The sequence below is a fragment of the Globicephala melas genome, chromosome 3 (assembly GCF_963455315.2).
Source record: "Globicephala melas chromosome 3, mGloMel1.2, whole genome shotgun sequence".
Lineage (NCBI taxonomy): Eukaryota > Metazoa > Chordata > Mammalia > Artiodactyla > Delphinidae > Globicephala > Globicephala melas.
The window spans coordinates 105821786-105846250 of record NC_083316.1 but is presented as its reverse complement, the minus strand read 5'-3'; the positions used below and the strand labels follow the sequence as shown (position 1 = coordinate 105846250).

At 35.7% G+C, this 24465-nt stretch overlaps 1 protein-coding gene across 1 annotated transcript in view; it reads left to right on the top strand.

Moving 5' to 3' along the window:
- Positions 1-24465, top strand: part of FBN2 (fibrillin 2) — a 231314-nt gene that overhangs the window by 138380 nt on the left and 68469 nt on the right. The window contains exons 16-25 of the mRNA XM_030869739.2: positions 1867-2019; positions 4425-4478; positions 6058-6183; positions 8100-8225; positions 12938-13057; positions 18914-19051; positions 19644-19694; positions 20514-20639; positions 23260-23487; positions 24314-24439. Of these exons, the coding sequence (XP_030725599.1) occupies positions 1867-2019; positions 4425-4478; positions 6058-6183; positions 8100-8225; positions 12938-13057; positions 18914-19051; positions 19644-19694; positions 20514-20639; positions 23260-23487; positions 24314-24439 (1248 nt within the window). The remainder of the gene's footprint in view (positions 1-1866; positions 2020-4424; positions 4479-6057; positions 6184-8099; positions 8226-12937; positions 13058-18913; positions 19052-19643; positions 19695-20513; positions 20640-23259; positions 23488-24313; positions 24440-24465) is intronic.

Genomic DNA, 24465 nt, shown 5'->3' with positions numbered 1-24465 from the left:
AGTGATGTTACATCAAAAATAGTCTTAGAGTTGCTGCTTTAAGCTATAAAGAAAAGTTGATACTAAAGAATGTAAAATACAGCTAGCATCTTGTGTCCATACCAATTTTACCTTTGGTAAAGATAAAGTATGATAATTCCATGAAAAAATCCTTTAGCAATTCCAAGTTTTAAGAAAGAAAAGACATGGAGAAATTTGATAACATATGGAACAGGTATAGCTTAGGATGAAGTCGAGTCACCCACCAAAATATTCATGTGATCATGTTCTGATCGTGCTGCTGGTATCGGTACCTCTAATCCTGTCCACTGGGAACAGTGGCTTGGTTACATTGAAGAGAATAATGTGAACTAAGGTTCCAGTGTGGGGTCTTTGAAAAGGAAAAAGTCAACTGTCTTCATTAAAAATAGAAGTGAGTACCATAGGCTTTTTATCAACTTGCTTCTAAAAATTGTTCCTGGCTTATGTTCTTAACATGAAAACAGAAATAACTTTGACCATTCTATGATGCCTTTTGAGATAAGTGGTACCATCCTAAGAACTCACAAAAATCTTATTGAAAATCATGAACTATGTGGTATTTGTGCATATTTGTCATTGTGTTGAGTCCTATTCTTATGTGTAACTCAGAGCTGACTGCCAAACCAGGCCATAGCAGAAGCAGAAAGGGACAGCACGTCCCCTTCCCAGGCTTGGAGTAGTAAAATCTTATGACCTTCTTCTATCTGAGCATACACAGATCTCATTGTTTAATGCGGCCACACATCTCATTGTTTTAACGGGAAACATCACCACATTGTAAGACATAGGTGACTCACTTTGCATAACAAGCAGATAAAGTTATTTCCAACAAGTTATGAATAATTATAGATATTTATAATAATGGTTATCTCTTTGATGGAATTGCCATATCAATAGACTGCTTAAAAGCTCTACTGCTTCTCTGGCCTGTATGATGATCTGAGTTTTTTTATAGTTCACCATTTACCATCTCATAAAGTTGTATTATATTTTATGAGAATTTAGAATGAGAGAACTAAGCAGGATACGCTACTTTGGGGTGTAACAGGACATAGTAGAAAGAGGAAAAGTTTTGGAGGTCACACAAGCCTGAGTCTGAATTCCAGGTCAGACAGTGGATAGTCTACAGCTTTGAGGTACTTATATAACCGCTCTGAACCTCAAACTCCTCATTTATAAAAAGTGGGTAATGATCACTATCCTATGGAGTTGTTGGCCTGAATGTTCAACAAGATAATGTCTGTAAAGCAACAAGCACAATGCCACAGATACATAATGATAGTTATTGAATATTATTTGTGTAACTGGATTTATTGAGAGTCTGCAATGATTAAAACACAGTCACAACAGTAAATTGGGGGTTGAAGAGAAAGGTCACCTAACTCAGAAATTTAAGTAAGAAAGTTCATGACCAAGCAGTATCATCTCAAGGTAGTTTAACTGCACTGCACTTCATTGTTCATAAGAACTTCTAAAATAGAAATGATATTAAATGTAGTCAGTGATTAGAGCTCTAAATCTTGTTTGTAACTGTGGAAATATACCTGGCTCAATGACAGGCCCGTGAGGAAAAGTGGGATAATTGATGCTTGTGTAGCACATAAAACTTCTTGGAGAAAAAAAAAAAAGGATTGTTGATAATGCATTTATTCTTTCCCTCTCTCAACAAACATTTGTTGATTTCTTAACACTATGAGATGCTAAAGATACAAAGAAAAAGAAAAGTGGCAGATGCCTTCTAGAAGCTTCCCATATAGTGACCACTTAAGTTACAAGAAGCCTTCAGTTTTGAAATCTCTTTGTCTCTATCACTGTCTCAAATCATTGTTCTTCTGTCTCCTTTAGATACTCACATGCGCAGTACATGCTATGGTGGAATCAAGAAGGGAGTGTGTGTCCGTCCTTTTCCTGGTGCAGTGACCAAGTCTGAATGCTGCTGTGCCAATCCAGACTATGGTTTTGGAGAGCCCTGCCAGCCATGCCCTGCTAAAAATTCAGGTAGTCACCTTCGCCAGTTTCACACCTGATAAAGAATCTAGAAATGTCACATTAGATATTTGGCCAGAGTACCTCGGCTCTGAAGTGTTTTGTCTTTATTTTTAATGGAAGAAAAGAAATCCAAATCTGTGTTGACATGTGAAGCATATAATAAAGAGATCTATCTTGTTTTTACTTATGATCTCTAGGCAGAGAGAACACACGGTGAATTTTATGATTATTTATTTATTTTATGATCCAATTATGACTGTTACAATGGATTCTTTACGTGAATATGTTAGCCTCAGAATCTTCCATCCCTTCTGTCATTCTGAAGATAAATAGCATAAAATTTACGTATCACTTTCAAGGTTATAATAAGTTCATGAGAACCTGGTTTTATTTATTTTTAATCTTTACACAGAATGGTCTTAGGCTGCAGTCTATCAGAAGTTCCAGTCTATCAGGAATATCAGTAGTTCCAGAAAGTCATAAATTTATTTCTGAATGTTGTCATGAATTATAGGCACATTAAACAGTTTAATTCTTTGCCTATTCTATGACTTGTTTATTCATATTTTTATGAAAACTGTATTGAATAGATGTAAGTACAGTAGGGAATCAGAAATAAACACAATCTCTTTTCCTTTAAAGTTGGGAATAGTTGAAAATATAGGTAGGCAAACATATAAATTACAGTTTGGTATGATTGCTGCCTTAAAAGGGACATAAAGAACTGGGAGAGCACAAAGGAAGGAGCAGTTAGTTGCCTGGAGAGGCTGGGAAAGACTGCACAGAGGGGTGGAGGCTTACTTTGGTCTTGAAAAAAGGAATAAGAACTTCCCAGGTAGAAGATGGAAGAAATGAATTCCAGCAAAGGAAGTGGCTTGTAATTCTGTTAAAAATCCTAAATGGACTGTTCAAACCTTAGCAAAATGGTGAGAGTCCCTCGGGAAGAATTACTGAGTATGACATTTTTTAAAAAAAGGAGTTAATGAAGGAAGTCTTCCCCTAAAATGTTAAGTGAATTATGCATATTATGAAAGAAGTGCAAAAATTGATAACAAGACTAGGTAAAAAGATTAGTGGCTAATAAAATGAGTTCTGAATATAAGTGGAAATATAGGACACAATAAAGATAGCATTGAGATCAGTGAGAACAAATTAAACTAAGTAATTAATATTGTTGATAAATATTGGGAAAAATATGAAGTTAGCTCCCTACATTAAATGTTACAAAATAATTTTTTTGTAGAAGATACAAACTTTTTGTTATCCTGTAATGATAAAGGACACTCAAAACAGACCCCAAAGACTAAAATACACATATAAAGTAGAAAAATATTTTATTTAATTTATAAAGAATTTACATTAATCAATAAGGAAAGTTGAAATCCTCTATAGAAAAAAGTACAGTGTACATAGAACTTCACAAAGCAGAAAGGCAAATGGTAGAGTGCCATATAAAAATTAAAAGAAATCTATCTAAAATTAAAAGAAAAGTTTAAAAAGGTGTCATTTTTGTTTATTAGATTGGTAAAATACAAATGATTGATTTTCCCCAGTGTTGGGGAGGATATACAGAAATGGGTACTCTCTTACATTGGTGTTAGAAGGGTAACCTGGGATATTTAGGGAGAGGGGGACTATCAAAAACCTTAAAAGAGACATAAACTTTGAGCAGTTTTACTTCCAAGAGATTAACCTAGTGATAGAATTGAACTTTGTATTTTTTTATTATAATTGCAGAAAGTTGAACAAACCTAATTTCATCAATAAGAGATTGATTGAATGAGTGTGGTAGATCCACATAACTGAGAAAAGATGTTAAATCGTCTTTATTATAAATAGGCTATTACATGAAATGTCTATTGTAGAGTACAGAGGGTCCAAGCCTGCTCCCCACTTACAAACTCTATGACCTGAGCATGTTACTTCCCATCTCTATCCAAGCTCTCTTGGGATTAAAAGAGGAAAAATAACAGTATCTAGTTTGTGGTATTGGGAGGATTAAATAAATTATTAGATGCAAAATGCTAGAACAACACCAGGCACATCACGTGGTAAATGCTATTTATTACGTGTTTTCTATTATTTTATTATTGAGAGGAGAAGAAAAGCTAAAAAGCAATCTCTGTTGTACAATTTAGATATTTTTAAAGTTTACATAAGTAGAAAATATTTGTAATGTTTATCAATATATTAATGAAATTCAGGGTGATAATCACAGTTATTTTTATTTACATTTTTATGCTTACCTGTGATTTTGGAATTCTTAAAATAATTTTGTGCTAGAAAATGGTCCTTTTCATTTTAAGTTGTTGCAGGTAATTCTTAATGATAGTTTTGGAGTTATGTAAGTGACTTGTGTATGGAACAGATATAATTTAGAGTTTTTGATTTCTCTATTTGTTTTTATCTTACAGCTGAATTCCACGGTCTTTGTAGTAGTGGAGTAGGTATCACTGTGGATGGAAGAGGTAGCTCTATTCAATTCTCAATCTTATAATAATTATACAGTTTATAGGTTTATTATTATAATATTATAGATAAGATGTATTTAATATTATAAAAATATATCAGTATAAAGTAATAAAATAAACTATCTCCTAGAACAATGGTTATAAGCTAGATGGTATCAATAAGTATGTAGATGTACATTTTTCATAGTAGATAAATATTTATCTGTTAAACATGCATTGTTTAAAATGTCACTAACAAACTACAACCATGATTTTATGGATACCGTCACTTAAGAAGAAGCTAGAGCTTGTAAAAAAAAAAAAAAGAAAAACAAGTCAATTTAAAGAAAAATGTTAAATAATGGTGCTGACATGGTTTAAACAAAAACAATCTGTAAGAGATATTTGATATGGATCTTTAAGAGATATTTGAGATATACTGCCCTAAAAATAAATTGACTACTTATGACTAAGAATACTAAAATGTTTCTGTCCAACCAAAGAAGTACAAGGTTTCATTAAAGTTTTCTTTTTTAAAATTTAGCACTATGATTAACAAAATTACAATATAGAACTTGAACATTAAGTACATATGTGTTTATAAAGTTATTTTATATGTTAATAGTGTCCTTTGTTTTTTTAAAATAAAATTGTAGGGTGCTATTAATCTTTAGTTTACATATATATTCTAATACTTTCATGTTTGAGGAGACTTTAGACAAATTATAGATTGACAGTAAATATCACATTTTTTTGCAAAGAACGTCAGAAACCAGAGTAAAGGAGCAAACTTTTACAATGATGTTTCTCCCAAAAATTAAATTAAAAGACTAACATTTCTGGAGTATTTAAGGCTTCCCAAATTCTAGAACACAGTAGTTAGGATTAAAATTTGAGCATAGTTACCAAAATTTTATTTTATGCTGACTCGTTTTTTTATTCCCTTTCAATATGGCCTCCCCAACAGAGCCATTGCAACTAGATGGTTGCTCATACAAGCACATCATTCCTCAAGTCCCACGGCCCACGGGTGACAGAGCGTAGTCATGTTCATGGCTTGTTGTAAAACACTGTGTTCTCAAGCATCCACATTTGAACTGTCCTCTCCATTAATTTCAACTTATCAACAATGAGTAACATTTAATAAGTATCATATTACTTAGTTGACTATAAAAAATGATAATAAAATAGAAATATTCCAGGCCTTCAGGACCATAAAATTATACAGACACCCTAATAAATCTTTGCCTTTTAATTAGATGGTTATAATACCTATCAAGTTGAGTTTTCCTTTGGGTTTTGAGCCAACAGTCTATAAATTTCTTTATTAATTTTATCATAAATGCCAGCACATTACATGGCTTAATGCTTTGAATTTCTGCCGGTTCCCTTCATTTTTCTTTTGACTTACCAGGAAGTGTCCCATATCTCTCTATTTTATTCTCACTCCTTATTTTCATTTCGTTTCCCTTTCTGAATTGCAAATTGGGGGTTTGCAGGGTTAGACACTACGTATTTTGAGTGCTCTTTACTAGACATACATGTATCAACAGACAGTAAGTGGCTGTGAGCATTAAACTCTGAACATTTAATGCAGATATCAATGAGTGTGCTCTGGATCCTGATATATGTGCCAATGGAATTTGTGAAAATTTACGTGGTAGTTACCGTTGTAATTGCAACAGTGGCTATGAGCCAGATGCCTCTGGAAGAAACTGTATTGGTAAGTTATTTGTTTTATTATACAAGAGCCTTTTGTATAGTTTAATCCCATGGATTATAGGAGAAATCAAACTACAAATAAATGAGTAAAACTAGAGATCTTACAGTTTTTCTTGTTTCCTTTTTAGTGCAGAGATAGAAAAATATGGGAATCAAACAAATGCTGTTACATAGTAACAAACTTTTTAGTGGCACAATTTAGTATTTAAATTATTTTTTTCCCAAGTGAATGGACAGAGTCAGTTATCGGCCTGTTATATCTGCATATATCTTAATCCTATAATTTTTCACTAGGAAGTGGGATTCAAAAATTAATGAGGCAGTGTGGATAATAATAAGTTAAGAAAATTAAATATTACAGGTTGACTTATAAAGAATCCGTTGCTGCAAAATATCCAAACATGATAACTGAGATGGGTGTTTCCTTTTGTAATTTATAAGGGAATGTTTGAAAAAACTCAAGTATGTAGTTTGTATGTTCAAGAATTTGTGAAGAATCTAGATTTTCCCGTGGAGCACTTGAGTTCACTTTTATAAAACGAATGTTATTCCATCCATTATTATATATAATAATTTTTACATCTAACCACTGATGACTCTTACATCCAAGTCTTGATGATTATGATTAGAAAGAAATACATTTTTCTATGTTTATGGCTCTGGGTTTTATTACTGATTTATGTTATTATATATCCATTTCACCTTGGGTTGAAGACATACATACAGATGGATATATAAAGCTATATTAAATATCATGTACTTATAACAGATTTTGATATCTGTTGGGAAGGGCACCAGCCAGAGATTGTTGAACATTTATAAAAATACGCAAACCAGCTAGTTTTTATTCCCCAGAAGCAAAGTTGCTTCCAGCATAGTGTCCAAGTACAGTTGAGCACATGAGTACCCTACTGAAAACAGGGAGATTCAGTTAGCATTCACACATTGAACATGGTTCATGGCACTACTCAACTATTTAAAGTAGGTACGTGCATAATTTTGATAAAATTAAAACTAGATTTTAAAAATAAAAATGAAGCCGAATTCCAGTTTTAGTTTGCTGGGGCTGCCCTAACAAAGTACACAAAACGGGGTTGCTGAAAACAACGGAAATTGATTGTTACAGTTTGGGAAGTCAGAAGTCCAAAATCAAGGTGTCAACAGGATCACACTCTTTCTAATGGCTCTAGGGGAGAGTCTTTCCTTTCCTCTTCTAGTCTCTGGTGTTTGCTGGCAATCTTTAGCATTCCTAGGCTTTTAGATGTGTCACTCTAGCCACACATCCATCTTTCCCCTGTGTGTCTTCACATCAGCTTCCCTCTGTATGTGTTTGTCCCTATGTCAAAATTTGCCCTTTTTCATATGGACTCCAGTTGTTGGTGTCCATACCTATATTGGAATACAACCTACCTGAAGGATCTTATTTTAACTTGATTACTCTGTAACAATCCTATTTCTAAATAAGGTCACATTCTGAGGTACTGTGGGTTAGGGATTCAAAATATTTTTTGAGAGACCCATTTCAACCCATAGCATGGACTAATGGATAAATAAATAGTGATTCAGCCACTTAATAAAATGTACAATCATGAGGGAGATTATGGTGATGCTTAAAGTATAATACCGCTGTGGGGCAGTAAGTAAATGAAGAACAAAGTAGTAATGTGCCTTTTCCAAATCATTACACACCTCCCAGGAACTTCAAAAGCATCTTAAAAGTAGCCACAAGAATAAGAATGTTCCATATGAGTAAAACCAAATATATTTTGCTTAGGATCAGGAATGTGTTTTGGATACGAAGAGACTGAGTCAAGGTATGGGGTGAGGAAAAAAACAAACAACAGAAATAAAACATTTTGATCACTGTGCTGTTTGTTTCACTGTGTGTGTCTCCTGTCTTCTAACGGTTGCTTCCAGACATTGATGAGTGCCTGGTAAACAGACTGCTCTGTGACAATGGCCTATGCCGAAACACACCTGGGAGCTACAGCTGCACCTGCCCACCTGGCTATGTGTTCAGGACTGAGACAGAGACGTGTGAAGGTAAGAGCCATCTTCCTTCGTTGTGAACAGTAAGCACCTCGATATGCGTGAACCACAAGTACGTTATGAAGCAGTAGAGCAGAAAGAATGTTGTTTGAATATGTTTAAAATTGTATAATCTCTTTCAGCTAATCTGCCAGTTTTAGAAATAGCATGCACCTAACCCAGTTTATAAAACCATCAGTTTTGTCCCATTCAGATGAAATATCACCAAACATTTTGAATTTAATGGGAAAAAAAAGTGAAAGGAGCCAATTTGTTTTACTTGCTAATAAAATGTCAGATTTTTGTTTGTTTTTCCCTTTTTAAAACCACTGTGACACATTAGCCTGGGGGAACCTGCACTGTAATGGCAAAGTCAGCTCTTAGGCATTTTATTTATGAAATGATTGATAGACCTCAGAGGTTGGCCCAGAAAATATTTGGGGCTTGAGTAAAAATGGTCACCTTAATTAAATTTATAGTCCAAGAAAATTGTCCTTTGCATTTGAAAATTTTGAAGTTATAATTTGGGCTTAAAGATCGTGAATCACTGTTTAAAAACGTCTTCCTTTGCTTTTAAGCTCATTTTTCTTCAGTGGGAGTTACATGAATGAGTTAAATGCTTAGGAAAGGCCTCATTTTCAGTAGATACCAGCTAAGCAATGAGTGCCTTCAATTATGTTTTTGTTTCTTGATCAAAGTACTGTGTATTTCAGAATACTCTGTGGTATGACTACTAGTCATTGTTCCTTTTAAGTCTCACTGTGTGGGCCTACAGAAGTGTCCCATGACATTCTCAAATCCAATAACTACTTCCGAATAGTAACCTTTTCAAAAAAAAAATTTCATCTTTAGTTATTTGGAGTAGCCCTTTTTTATCTGTTAAAGTATTTGTTTCCTAGTGACTTCATAGCCAAGAAAACTGCAATAGTAATATTATGCAAAAAGATGTTAACATTCTCTTCATCTTATTGTTTAACTTCAAAGCATTCTTATGAACAGAAACAAGTTAGGACTCAAACAAGATGCCAGAACACAAAGGACTTAGCTGAAGTCGATGAAATGCAATCACAAAGTGCAATTCTCAGTTTGGATTGAATTTGAGGGACCACTGAAAAGCAGTAATTAACCTGAAGAAAGAAAAAAAGGGAAGAAAAAAGAAAACCTCGGCATAAAATGCAGTTTTTCTGAACTTAGTTCTGTTAATTGTTGAGTTCCCCTCCTATCCACCACCTGTGGCAGGAGCTGCTCAAAGAAAAGCCCACTTTCCATTCCCAGCTAAAGTACTTGAAGATTCATCCTGTCCATAGATGAGCAGAGACGACAGGGGGCACGCTTAAGAATTTTGAATATTTTCACATAATATGTGTTTAGCCTAAGCTTCTTAAATGTATTCAACCAGAGTCTTTATTTTCTAGCACCCACTCCCCTCAACACCTCGTATCCTTCAAAATTGCCATGAGAAACTTTGTAAAAGAAAAAAAATTCTAGCCATATTTCCTCCATGAGTTTTTTGGAGGGTGGGAGAAGGGATTTCAAGAATTGTGTTTCTTTCCATTTTGTTTTTATTCCCGACTTTCTACACTTCCTTCTCACTGCCCTTTATCAGTTTTATCTATTGTCTCTTGGAAGATAAGCTTCTGTTAAATGTCAGGAAGCTCTGAAAGCAAGAATAGCTAAGGGTATCATCTTGATTTAACTGGGAAGCTGATGATTATTAGGACTGGTTTCCCTGTCCATAGCAACAGAACCCTTTGGTGCTCTTGTGAGGGAGACACATAACGGGGAACTAAATGGTTGGTGTCTGATTCAGTTTGGTCACTTTGGTTTGCGTACCAAATCATCGGTATTTATAGCATATTTCTTCCATTTTAACGAGTAAGATGAAGTTGAAGGGTACTGAGAGGTGAAATACCAAAGGGTAAATAAAAGGGATTCGCCTACTTACGTGAAAAAGTGAAGAGTAGGAGCTAATGGTGTTTAATAGTATGACATTGGATGATTACATAAATATTAAGGCATATTAATACCAAATCAGGCAACAGTGATGGTTAGAAAACATGGTCTTTACTTATTTTGTCCAAAGGATAATTGTTCCTGATAAACCTGAGCCTTTTCTTTAATACGAAATATGTTTTATTATCTGTCGTTTATAAGAAAGAAGTTTATATTATGTAAATAAAAGAGAAATGATAGAGAAATATTTTAGTTCTAGCCTTATGACATTTGTGGAAATAAAATTGATTTATGGTGAGAAATCCAACCAAATAACTGTTATTTCTACACTTTCTTCCCACTATTAAGTCATTTGCATTTTATTAAGTGTTTTGCAAAAAAGAAATAGACCTGCAGACCACGGATATCTTTTTCCCTTGGGTGTCCTCCTTATTTCCAGCCTTGCATTCACACAATAAATTTGTCTGCCTGAAGCAGTTCTCTGCATGCTATTCTTTCTAAACTAATTTCCAAAGACTAGGCAGGGAATTATCAGCCAATTCATTGCCGATTCTAGCTTTCTCTATATATATTTGCTAGATTCACTAATTTTGCTTGTCATTCATGTTTTCAACAGGCTATTTTAAATACGTAATAAATAGCAGTGATCAAGTTTCTTTGATATTTCAAACTGAAGTTACAAAAATTTATTTTACTTTTTTGTTTGAGCTCTGAGAGTCTGTGAAAGTTAAAATTTTTATAGCAAGCACTGTGGTTTAGATTGTGTTTCCAGTGACATAACTAGTTAAATGTAAACCAGATGTGCTTTGAAGTTTATTTCCAGGAATGTACAGTGAACTGTTTCAGTTCCTGGTTCCACGACATTTATAACATAAAAACATTGTATTTAAAGAAAAATTAAACAGTTTATATTTGTAGCTGTCATGGCATGTGTTTATAGTTTTTGAGTTCATAATTGCTTAATATAAAATAGGGATTTTGAAAGTATATGATACTGACATTTTTCTTTTGGGGGAGCTTCTTACAAATAAAATTAGTAGGTAATATATCATCTGTCTTCAGATTAGGTATCTGCTGCTTTTTTGGCTGATTTCTTTTTTACATTGTGTTTTTATTGAAAGAATTTTAGTACTCTGGAATAGATGTTTTCATTCCAAGTCTGTGCTATATTTATAAAACCTGCTCTTGTATTTTTCTTTTAAGAGGCCTTCTTGCTACAAATGACCTGAAAGAAAGATGCATTTATATTTCTTCACACAATTTCTACTTGAATTCATTTTATACCTGGGTACTTCTTTAGTAGTTTTGAAATAGCAAAGAAGGAACATAACTGTTTTCCGCATGGATTTTTAAATTTGCATTTCAAGTCCATAGACTTGAAAATCAGTGAGCCCTGCCTTTTCAGAACCAGTTTAGTTTGTATTTGACTTGAGATGTTCAAGAGTAAACATTACAATCTTCTAGTTATTTATTTGCATGTTTTCCTTGGTATATATAGTATTCATGTTTAATTCAAAGAGGTGTTTAGAAAAAAATAAGTATTATGGTGAACTCGGAAACTGTAGTGTTCAAAAAAAAAATCTTGAGGTATGTTGACCTGTTTCGGATAGTTAACCAAATACAGAAAGAAATCCATGTCTCTCTTCCTTAAATTGAGTGGTTTAATTTATATTGAAGGTCAGTCTTTGATATTGTTTCTAAACACTTTAGCTAAATCTTGTATTTATTTTTAATTAACTCATGTTAAGCTATTTAACTTTATTGGCTTGACATTTTGCTTAGTCACCACTTGAGAACATAGGCATACTCTAATTCTGACCGTCATACTTCTGACCGTCAACAGGAGTTGTTTAGATTATGGTATATGATTTGATTTAGGACTCAGATCAAATTAATGATGGTAAAGGTCTATTTAAAACAATTAAAAGATTTTTTTCTCTTTTTAATTTTAGCACAATCAGTTGTGCTTTAAAAATGTCTCACACCAGGGGGCTTCCCTGGTGGCGCAGTGGTTGAGAGTTTGCCTGCCGATGCAGGGGACACGGGTTCGTGCCCCAGTCCGGGAAGATCCCACATGCCGCGGAGCGGCTGGGCCCGTGAGCCATGGCTGCTGAGCGTGCGCGTCCGGAGCCTGTGCTCCGCAACGGGAGAGGCCACAACAGTGAGAGGCCTGCAAAAATGTCTCACACCAAACATGGAAATGTGAACGGGAAGGTGGATAAGGGCTAGAGGAGAATGCTGTACCCAGTATTAAAGTTTCATCCCTTATTCCCTGATTTGTATCCAGAAATTTGGAATTAAAGCCAGCATTGTGATATGTTGTCTCTACTACAGGCTTTTTAAATTCTTCCAAAACCTCTCGGAGCCACAAATGACAGAAACAGTCACTTTTGTGCACAGCACACATTGCACCCAGGAATATGTTGCTTTCCGTTGAATCAGAATTCAGATTTCCCACAGGAAAATTACATCTCATTATAGGAGAAAATGAATCCAATTTATGTAAAGTTGTAGTGAAACAGTGAAGCTTTAGATGCTAAACCCTTTCAAAATAGGCTGATTCCTATAGTCCTACTGAGTCCCCGGCCGTGCACATGTGTATTCACACGTAAAATGCACTTCTCCTTTCCCCATTCACTTTATGCCTCATAGAACCATATTAAAATTACAAGAGCCAAGCTTACCAGACATTCTGGCATAGCGTGGCTTGTTGGAGTAATATTTTCCAGAAACACATGGCAGCTCTAACAGAATCTTTTCCTTCTGGATTGTAGATATAAATGAATGTGAAAGCAACCCATGTGTCAATGGGGCCTGCAGGAACAACCTTGGATCTTTCAATTGTGAATGTTCTCCTGGCAGCAAACTCAGCTCTACAGGATTGATCTGTATTGGTAAGATTCATACATGGTGCTGATGTTTCAGTTTCACTACAAAGATAAGCAGAGACCTCAGGACTTCTGTGGATAAAAACAGAACACGATCACAGGAAGCTAATAATTAGGAGTTACTTCAGTTGTTTTCTCTTGTTATCAAGATGGGAGTACAACATGATAGCATAAACTGGACAGGCTCTTATATTTTGTTAGATTCTGGGAAGCGTTCCTTTTTAATAAGTATATATATTATGCTATACATTATAAGCATTTCCATACCACACACATATTTATATTCATTCCCCAGGAATGCCTTAGGCATCAATACAATCAAATCCTTACTGCATACATTTTATAAACAACCTTCAATGGTAAACAGAAATGTGATCGCATTTGGACTCAGTTAACAAGAATTTGAAGAGTTTAAACTTTAAACAAATAGAAAGAATTTATTGTTTTTTTTCATTTCTCCCATCAATCATAAATTTATGAGCTCCAAGGAAGAGAAGATAACTGTTTTCTTGCTTTGGGAAATCTCTAAGAGAGAAAGATTCCAAAACTTCCAAGACATCTTTCAATGTATCTCAAAACATATAAGGTCAGTTTTTGACTATAGGAGATATATAAAATGAAATAGTCTGATCTATCACTATAAGCAACCGTTTAGCATATGTAAGGGAAAAAACGATCCCAGTCATTCTTTCCTGCTTCTAGTGTCTATGGCTACACTGGCTAAGTATACATACTTCATATTATTACCTAGTATCCACCTTTAAAGGGAACTAAATATATATTTCCAAGTAGTTAGGGAGATGTTTCAGTTTTACATAGTGCCAAATAAATTGGCTGTTTTTGTTTGTTATTTATTCAATATCAATTTTCAATTTAGTATTTTCCAAAGACAATAGTATTTTCAGTATTATGTCTGATGCTAGCAATATTTAGCTGGATGCTTAGAGTACCTGTTTGTCACAGGAGGAGAACTGACCAAGTCCAAAGTTTCAATGAAAACCTTCCCTTTGGAAATGCCAACTCTTCATCTCCCAGTGAGGTACAGCTGGTGAAATTTGAGCCTTGCTCAGCTCTCCATACTAGGAAATAGACTGCCATCTGCCTAGGGCATTACTTTTTTTTCTCACAGAATTCCTGGTTTGGGGGGAGGACGTGTGGGTTGGATCTGGTAAGGCAGAAATATTTTTGCTAAGCCACAGTTTCCAACTGAGATAGACTCGTTTTATTATGCGAAGGAAATGAACTCAGCATTAGTCAATTAATGTCTCAGTAAACTAACTCTGTATGCCACTTGGGCATCAAAGATATCTTAGTTTTTGCTTTGTCATAAACATGTCTATGATTTTGGCCTTTACCATTATAGTTATTAATGAAAAGGAACAAAGACTTTCTATTTCCAAGTCATTATGTTGGACACCTAAACACCACCATATTTTTCTCAGCCAACGTGTTACGTGTTTTCATTCATTGTGATCATATTTGAATATCCCAGCCTAAAGCTGCTCAGAAAGAAATTTACTTAATATTTTAAAATTTTAGACATCATTTTTTCTTCTTTTTTTATTAAAAACAGAATTCTAGTTTTAAAAAGGGAGTTAATAGTAAAATATACTTAGGAAATATTATGAATGTACTTTTTAATAGGACTGTCAAATGGCTTTAATCAGTAATTAGCCTGCAAGCTGTTCTTGGTAGGGGCCAAATCTCTAAATTTAGAACTGGATAAAAATTCCCTGATATAATTAAAACTTTAAAATTGTCAGAATGTACATGAATTAGTTAGATACAAAGAATATTTAGGGATTTAGAAGATATTATGCAAACTTCCTAAGTATAAACCAATCTTGAACTGTTCTAGAAACTACTTGAAGAGACTGCTGTATGCTGGTTGAAATGATTAAATATAATAGAACAATAAATTTGGTTAATCTTTCCTGCATTACACTGCTCACATCTGATAGCTCTGCATAATCTAGTCCAATCTCCCTCGTCTTTGGCTTGGATCTGCAATCTGGGCATGGACATGACAGGCGCAATGCTCCTCATCTTAGCCTATTAGCAGCGTTTAGCACCGTTCATCACTCATCCCTTCTCAAGAACTTTTTCATTTATGGCCTCCTCTTCTTTTCCTTTCACTTTTCTGGCCTGTTTTCTCAGTTTCCTTTGTTAAATCTTTCATATTCTCCTGTTTTCCAATTTGAAATGTCTCACAGGTCAGTCCTTGGACCTCTTTGCTTCTCTGTCTTACACTCATGCTTAGATGGCCTCTACATTGACTCACATTTCTCTCTCCATCCTTAATCTGTCTGCTAATTTCAGACTTGTATTTCTAATTATCTGCACAGTGTCTCCATTTGGGTGTCTAGTTGACATTTCAGACTTAGCAAATTTCTATCTTTCAGCTTAAATCTGTGTCTCCTAGAATCATTTCTGTCTTGTCAAATGGTAACTCCATTCTTGTAATTGCCAGCCTCTAAAATCCTGGAGTCATCCTTGATGCCTTTCTCTCAAACTGCACATTTAATCCATCAGTAAATCCTATTGACTGTACTTAAAGTTTATCCATATTTCAACCACTTCTCACCACCAAGATCAACAACCTCCAGTCCAAGCCACCATTATTTCTCTTCTTGATTTTTACTGTAGCCTCTAGCTTATCTGCTTTCCCTGCTTTATTTTTTTCAGAGATCTTAACCAACCTCTGACTATATAACTATGTCTATATTGTGACTCTGTGCGTGTGTGTGTGTGTGTGTGTATGTGTAGGTATATAGGTACACACACAAAAGAAAAAACAGTCAGGAGATAGAGATGGATTGTATATGTGTATGTATGGATGGATTTGGGGACTTTTCAGTGTTGATACAATACCAGCCTACAGAAGCAGAGTAAAGCCTCTGAAATCATACAACGCAGGTTTGAATCTTGATGCTGACCCTCTCCTAGCTGGGTGACCTTACTTGGGTAAATTAGTTGACCCCTGTGCCTCAGTTTTCTCATCTGAAAGTTGTTCACACCTTATAGGGTTGTTTTAATGGGTAAATAAACTAATACATAGAAAGCTTTTAACAGTGCTTGTTGCTACCTCAATAAATATTAGCAAATATTATTACAATATATCTTACTTAAAATGACTACAGCCAAGGTGATAAATCAGTAATTAACCCAGTCCTTAAAAGACCATTTCAATACACAGTAGCCTTACACAAGCATCTCAGTTTCCTCTGTGCTATGGAATGTACAGGTTTAAGCCTCTAAAAAACCTGTAATTTGAGACCTGATACAAATGCATTTGAGCAAATCTTTTTCATTTGCATACAGTTTTTATCCAAACTGAATCTCAAAACAGAAAAAAGCAAACGGACCGCCTATTTCTTCCCCACAGCCTTGCCCCATAACTTTTTGTATTCCGTCAAGGACAGAATTGTTTGTTTTGTTTTATCCTCTGACCGAGAGGGCTTGGGTTGTAGGTAATGTCCTCTTACCCACTACCTTGTTCCATAGGGAATCAGATTACAACGTCTCCCTTCATGGGCCTGCCAGTTTCACTGCAATTCCCTTTCTGTGTTTCTGGTTGTTTTTTTGGTTTTTTTTTGCGGTACGCGGGCCTCTCACTGTTGTGGCCTCTCCCGTTGCGGAGCACAGGCTCTGGACACGCAGGCTCAGCGGCCATGGCTCACGGGCCCAGCCGCTCCGTGGCATGTGGGATCTTCCCGGACCGGGACATGAACCCACCGTGTCCCCTGCATTGGCAGGCGGACTCTCAACCACTGCACCACCAGGGAAGCCCTGTATTTTTTTTTATTGTTGATTTTAGCAGTATAACTTTATTTGACCTTATTATTAGATGAGTTTTAAAGTAAATACTGTAGTTTACATTTAGGTCTGTGATGCATTTTGAGTTAATTTTTGTGAAGGGTGTAATGTCTATGTTTATATTAATTTATTATGACCTTAAGTTTGCTAATGACTTGGATACAACACCAAGAGCATGGGTCATGAAAGAGGTAATTAATAAATCAGGCTTCATTAAAATTAAAAACTTCTGCTCTGCAAAAGATATGGTCAAGAGAATAAGAAGCCAAGCCACAAACTGGAAGAAAATATTTGCAAAAGACATATCCGATAAAAAGACTGTTATCTGAAATATAAAGAGCTCTTAAAACTCAACAATAAGAAAACTAACAACCTAATTAGAAAATAAGCTAAAGATCTTAACAGATACTTCACCAAAGAAGATATACAGATGGCAAATAAGCATATGAAAAAATGCCCACATAATATTTCATTAGCGAAATGCAAGTTAAAACAATGAGACACCACTGCACACCTACTAGAATGGTGAAAATCCAAAACACTGAGAACACCAAATGCTGACAAGGATGTAGAACAACAATAACTTATTCATTGTTGGTGGGAATGCAAAATGGTACAGCCACATTGGAGACAGTTTGGATGTTTCTTATAAAACTAAACATACTCTTACCATACACCCCAGCAATTGCACTCATTCGTATTTATTCAAATGACCTGAAATTTATGTCCACCCAAAAACCTGTACACGATATTCATAGCAGTATAGAGTCATTGACTGTAAAAAATGTACCACTCTGATGTGGGATATTGATAGTGGGGAAGGCTGTGTGTGTGAGGGGGCAGGGAGTATATGGGAACTCTGTACTTTATGCTCAGTTTTGCTGTGAACCTAAGACTGCTCTAAAAATTAAAGTCTATTTTAAAAAATGAAAAAAAAAATACTGTAGGAATAGCCTTTTTCTTTATTGTTTTCCAAGACTGTGACCACACTACGCTATTAAGCTTTATTAAATTGTTTTACATATCATCGGCAGAGGGATCACCTCAGGAGCTTGTCAAATGCAGACTCCTGGGCCACACACCTGGAAACTTATGAGTCTGCATTTTAACAAGAAGCTTGGTAATGTTATGCACAGTAAACTGAGAGCCACAGTACTGCAAGGAAAACTTCACATATGATTTATTTTACCCAGTTAATATTTGCCATGTCAACTTTGGATTCCTTTTCTCTGCTTCAAAATTGGCTTTTTAATGGGCATTTAAGGAAGAACTTAAATCTGATGTAGAAACATAGTATAAAAAGTTAGGAGTAGTTGCCTCTGGATGGTTAGATTACAGGTGATTTTTATATTTTCTCTGCTATTTCTTCAAGTAGTTTATCATAAACGTGTTACGTTTTGAACTAGAGATAAGGCTATACATATGTATTATAGAAAGATGCCTGAAAGAAAATACATCAAATATTAGCCTTGGTGTGTCTTAATGGTGGTTTTATGAGTGATGTTTATTTTTTTTATCTTTAAGATTTCTTTTATTCAAATTATTCATCAAATAATTATCTTCGGTTGGAGAGACACTGGCTTCTCTCCAACAGAATGGAAATTGTGTGTGGTTTATTTGGTGGGGAATTAGGAGAGAAGGAGATTATTTGGAGAATGTTATTTGATAAAATCTTAAATATCAAAGTATCTGCCATAAAGAATAAGTCTTATGAATATTTTTCATACAAGTAATGATCTTATAACAGTAATGCCCTGTATTTGCAAATCCCAGTACGAAATCGTGGGCAGTAGCAGCTGCTCCTGGAATACCCATAGATATAATTGTATTAATTATCATATCGTGTGAAATATATACAGTACCATATTTAATTTTCATGTATGTAATATGCTATATTTAAATGCATGTACGTGTAAATGTCTATAAAAAAGTTTTTTAAATAAGGTTTTGTTTTTTAATACTATTAAATAATGCCTTTGGTGTATAGAACTGAGTTCTGTTTTCTTCAGAGATGAGAGCTCCCCACTATTTCCTATTCCTTTTCAGACAGCCTGAAAGGGACGTGTTGGCTCAACATCCAGGACAACCGCTGTGAGGTGAACATTAACGGAGCCACTCTGAAATCCGAATGCTGCGCCACCCTCGGGGCTGCCTGGGGGAGCCCCTGTGAGCGGTGTGAACTAGGTAGGAGCCTGGCCAGCGGGCTTCTGGGCTTCGCATCGGAAAGCTTCTTCCTCAATAGGCATCTCTTTCTCTGTATATTTCCACCATGAGGCAGACCATAAGATCATTACCCTCCCCAACATGTTGTCTTTTCTGGTAAAATGTATTCACTTCTTGAAATATGTATTTGGTTTATCCTTTTACTATAAGCAGACCTTCTGAATAGTTTGGATAAGGAAGGGAATCAACTAGAATTTAGCTACTGGGTGACTATCAGTATCCTCCAATATTCTTATTTGCATGTGTCCCGGTAGAGCATGATGTCTCTTTTCTCTAAATCTTTTGTTTACTTGTGATTTGGTTGACAGTGTGAAAGCAAAAGGAAATTGTAGGAAAAATTATGAGAATCTCAATATGGGTCAACACCAATGGAGTTACCACAGCATGTCATGTGCTCCACTGAATTGAACAGAGGGCAGCTGGAGTCCTTTGCCTCTAAAGCCCAGATTGTGGTTTTTATTTAGTTCAATTTAGATTCCATTATACTGTTTCTTGAGCTTAAGACAGTTGTGTTTTTTGTAATGAATTAAAAATGTGTCCTTTGTTCTCACAGATACAGCTTGCCCAAGAGGGTTTGCCAGGATTAAAGGTGTTACTTGTGAAGGTGGGTGCATTCTTGAATGACATTGTTAAGTCTTTAGAGCAGTATTTAAAATTAACATTCACTGGGGCTTCCCTGGTGGCACAGAGGTTGAGAATCTTCCTGCTAATGCAGAGGACACGGGTCCGAGCCCTGGTCTGGGAAGATCGCACATGCCGCGGAGTGACTAGGCCCGTGAGCCACAACTGCTGAGCCTGCGCGTCTGGAGCCTGTGCTCCGCAACAAGAGAGGCCGCGATAGTGAGAGGCCCGCACACCGCGATGAAGAGTGGCCCCCGCTTGCCACAACTAGAGAAAGCCCTCGCACAGAAACAAAGACCCAACACAGCCAAAAAAATAAATAAATAAACAAATGTGGGGTTTAAAAAAAAAAAGAATTTAAAATTAATAAAAAAAAATTAACATTCACTCTCACACTTTGGAGATATTTATCACTTTCAAAAACCTTGGAATTTCAATAAAAATACTAGATGTAGTCAACAAATGTTTTAGAATAATATTCTTAGGAAACAGCTTAGAATTTCCCATTTCTCCTCTTTATGCTGTTGGATGAATTTTTGTGAGGACATCACTAGCCTTTAAGGCACAGAACAGCTGGCAAAGGTGTATGTCTGGGATGTGTTTTATGGACGGGCAAGACTGTGGTAGTTTTCACAGCTGGTACCCAGGAAACCCGGTGGCTTCGTTGTGGAATATTTCTGCTTAACTCAAGTAATAATCCACATTGTATTGCAGAATGAATATGCTATACAGGAAGTAAGACTACACCTGCTTTTTCTACTTGTAACATCTTTTTCTCTCTGCTTGCTTCATTTCCCTGCAGACGTTAATGAGTGTGAGGTGTTTCCTGGCGTTTGCCCAAATGGACGCTGTGTTAACAGCAAAGGATCTTTTCATTGTGAGTGCCCTGAAGGCCTTACGTTGGATGGAACTGGCCGTGTGTGTTTGGGTAAGTCCATGCTGTCTTGTGTTTTATGCATGAAACCAAGCATGAATTTTCTTATTTTTTTGGAGAGTGGCCTGACCAAAACTATTTGGTCTATAGCTGGAAAACTTGCTTTAAGTGAGATATTTGGGGGAAACTCACCAGAGGATATTTTTCAAGTGAATGAATTTAAATGAAATGGTTTCTGTATAATACAGAAAGTTAGTATACTCTCAAATTTATCTCAAAAATTCATCTTCCCCGACTGAAACTCTGTACCTATTAAACACTAACACCCCATTTATCCCTCTCCCAGCCCCTGGCATCCATGCTTCTACTTTCTGTCTCTATGAATTTGACTACTCTAAGTGCCTCATAGGAAAGGAATCATACGATATTTGTCCTCCTGTGACTGGCTTGTTTCATTTAGTGTGGTGTCTTAAAGGTTCATCCATGTTGTAGCATGTATCAGTATTTCTCTCCTTCCTCAGGCTGAGTGGTGTTCCATTGTATATATGTACCACATTTTATTTGTCTACTCATCTGTCGATGGATGCTTGGGTTTCAGCTGTTGTGAATAATGCTTCTATGAGCGTGGGCCGTACAGATATATTTTTGAGTCCCAACTTTCACACACACACACAAATTATAAGTTCTTTAATCAGATATTTTAGACTGTTTAGTCTTTCACACTGAGTCAGTGGAAGAAGAGAACTATGTATATTTTGAACATAGAAAAAAATGGGAGACTCGCGTTTGAAGTTTAACATTTACCAGCCCATTGCAGCTATGCTCCTTGACAAGACAGGGGGGAAAGTCATGGCAAAGTTTGGATGTGGCTTCTGTGTGAAAACATTGACTGATCCTACCTCTTCCTTTACCATCTTCAGAATTTAAATTTTCTTAATGCTTTATTTTCTAAAGATTTTAAATAAGGAAGCTCTTTCTGTCAGCATTGTATTATAGAAATGCCTAGCTGACTTTATTTTTTATCAGCGTTATTCTTGACTAAACTTAAGTTTCATGATTGAAAGAGAAACTTCTATTGATTCTGTGTTGTCTCCGAACAATTTTTTATTTACTTAAGGGATTTTTTCCCAATATCTTATGAAACAGTAAGTTTTTAGTTTGTAAAATAACTTTACATAGGCTTGTATTTGAAATTTAAGCTTGTAGACAAAGTGTGAGCAATGGTAGTATTATATTCCAAGATCTTCAAGGTATTTAAATAGGTATTCTAAAATTATATATTAACTAAGTATTCAAAAAATTATATATTAAAAATTATTCCAAAACTCTATAATAAATATTTTTAAACTATTCTATTCAAAGATCTTTAAAGTATTTTAAAAACAGGGATTTTTAAAATTAGTAGTAGGAAAAAAGTTTGCAACAGCATACAGTTTAGTTATTATAATTAACACAAATTTTATTTTAAACTAAGTTTTGACAGCATATTTAAATTTGGATACAAAGTATGACTGTAAAATCATTTGGAAAAAAAATCATATGGACTTGTTTAGAAATTATAATATCCAAAGTCCAATTATAAAGAAAACTTCTTTTTGGAGTTTTATTCTTAAATTATCTCCAAAGTTTAGAAAAATGTAAAGTATCTTTTGAAGATGACAAAGTAATAGTATCAGTATGGTCCAATAACTAATGAAATCAAATTGCCTTCAGTAACTAAATGATGCTATATATGAATTTATATCATTGATTTTAAATTATCACTCAGCAAAATAAATTCTCAGTAATATCACTCAAAATCATGCCTTTGTAATATTCTAAGAGGATATATCGGATTCTTCATCCTTGTACTTCTGTTAAATGCTTCTTTTTTTAACATCTTTATCGTTAAATGCTTTTTGTCACTACTTAGATTTTGCTACAATAACTTACCGTGGCTGTGAATGTGAGAAGGTTTCAAGAGATTGGCATATGAAAATGGAAAATATTCTGAGAACAAAAGAGATAAACTGCTCTGATAGAAGTTGATCTAAATCAAACTCAGATGCTTGCAGGGGCCAAGAAGTTAACATAAATGAGTGAGGTGGTAATAAGGAGTAGTGAAGACTGCAACAAACTGTAAAGCACATGTACTATCCAAAGGTTTCCAAAATTAATATTAAAATCAAAACATTCACAGGCCATATGTTGACAGTGTTTTGATTCCTGATGTAAATATTGATATGAAACTCAGTAGTAAAGGCACAGGATTACTCTACCAGGCTCTTATAACTTTTAACATATGTAATTCAAATGCTTTTTTCCCCCCACTAATCACAGAATTGCTCATATTTCAGTGGCCCTAAAATATGCTAAAGTTATTTGTTCTTTCTGATGTCAGTGATACAAAAAAAGGATCATAGCTGATGATAAGAAGGAATCTTATCCCAAGGGAACCTTTTCTTCCTGAAGGTGTCAGGTGAGAATTAGGTAACACTGAAGGAGAACCCACCTGTTCTCTCTTTAAATGACTGTCATTATGGTATCCATTTCAGGAGGTCAGGGACTCTGTCTCCTGCTCATTAGTGTGTCTCCAGGGCCTGGCCTCATCCCAGGGCCTAAGCAGGTATTTGGTATGTGAATGTTCAGTGCATCTTACAGCTTAATCTCAAACTGTGGTTCCCTCTCCCTGTAGATATCCGCATGGAGCAGTGTTACTTGAAGTGGGATGAGGATGAATGCGTCCGTCCTGTTCCTGGGAAGTTCCGCATGGATGCCTGCTGCTGTGCAGTCGGGGCAGCTTGGGGCACTGAGTGTGAGGAGTGCCCCAAACCTGGCACCACGGAGTACGAGACCCTGTGCCCCCGGGGGCCTGGCTTTGCTAACAGAGGGGACGTTCTTACTGGGAGGCCATTTTACAAAGGTAACCGTCAGCAGCGCATTTGGTCTCTCTGCACTAAAGCTCACCTTCCGCATTCTCTGAAGATTGATTTTGCCTTAAACATTTGATTTCCCACTTTATTTTCTTTGTTAAACAAAACATGCAACCAGCCTTATGGCCCAGGAGTATAAATCACCTGTACAAGTTGGTGTTGAAGTGAAGATACTAAAAAAGACAGCTAATCTCACTTTTCTTACAGCCTTCTACTGTACTGCTGCTTTCCTCAGCACAGCCTGATGAGATGCAGCCCTGATGTTGCAAAAAGTTCTCTATCTCCCCTAAACTTTACAAAACAAATAGAAATAAAAGGATCAGAACTGTTCAGTAAAAATACAGAATCTTTTTCACAGTTGGCACTTCCTGTGTGGCATCAATGTAATCATTGAAAAATTTGATATCCCCCATTTTTACTTGAGTACATTCTTTTCCATCATGTTAGATTTTTAACTTAAAATGATGGACCTACCCTTTTATTTTTTAACATCTTTATTGGAGTATAATTGCTTGACAATGGTGTGTTAGTTTCTGCTGTATAACAAAGTGAATCAGCTATACGTATACATATATCCCCATATCCCCTCCCTCTTGAGCCTCCCTCCCACCCTCCCTATCCCAGCCCTCTAGGTGGTCACAAAGCACCGAGCTGGTCTCCCTGTGCTATGCAGCTGCTTCCCACTAGCTATCTGTTTTACATTTGGTAGTGTATATATGTCCATGCCATGCTCTCACTTCATCCCAGCTTAAGGATAAGCTGGACCTACTCTTTTATATCAACTGGCTCTACATTCCAGCTCTGTTCTGCCTGTAGATATCAATGAATGCAAAGCATTCCCTGGGATGTGCACGTATGGAAAGTGCAGGAATACAATTGGAAGTTTCAAGTGCCGTTGCAATAGTGGCTTTGCTTTAGACTTGGAGGAAAGAAACTGCACAGGTGAGACTATTCTTCTGTTGTACTGG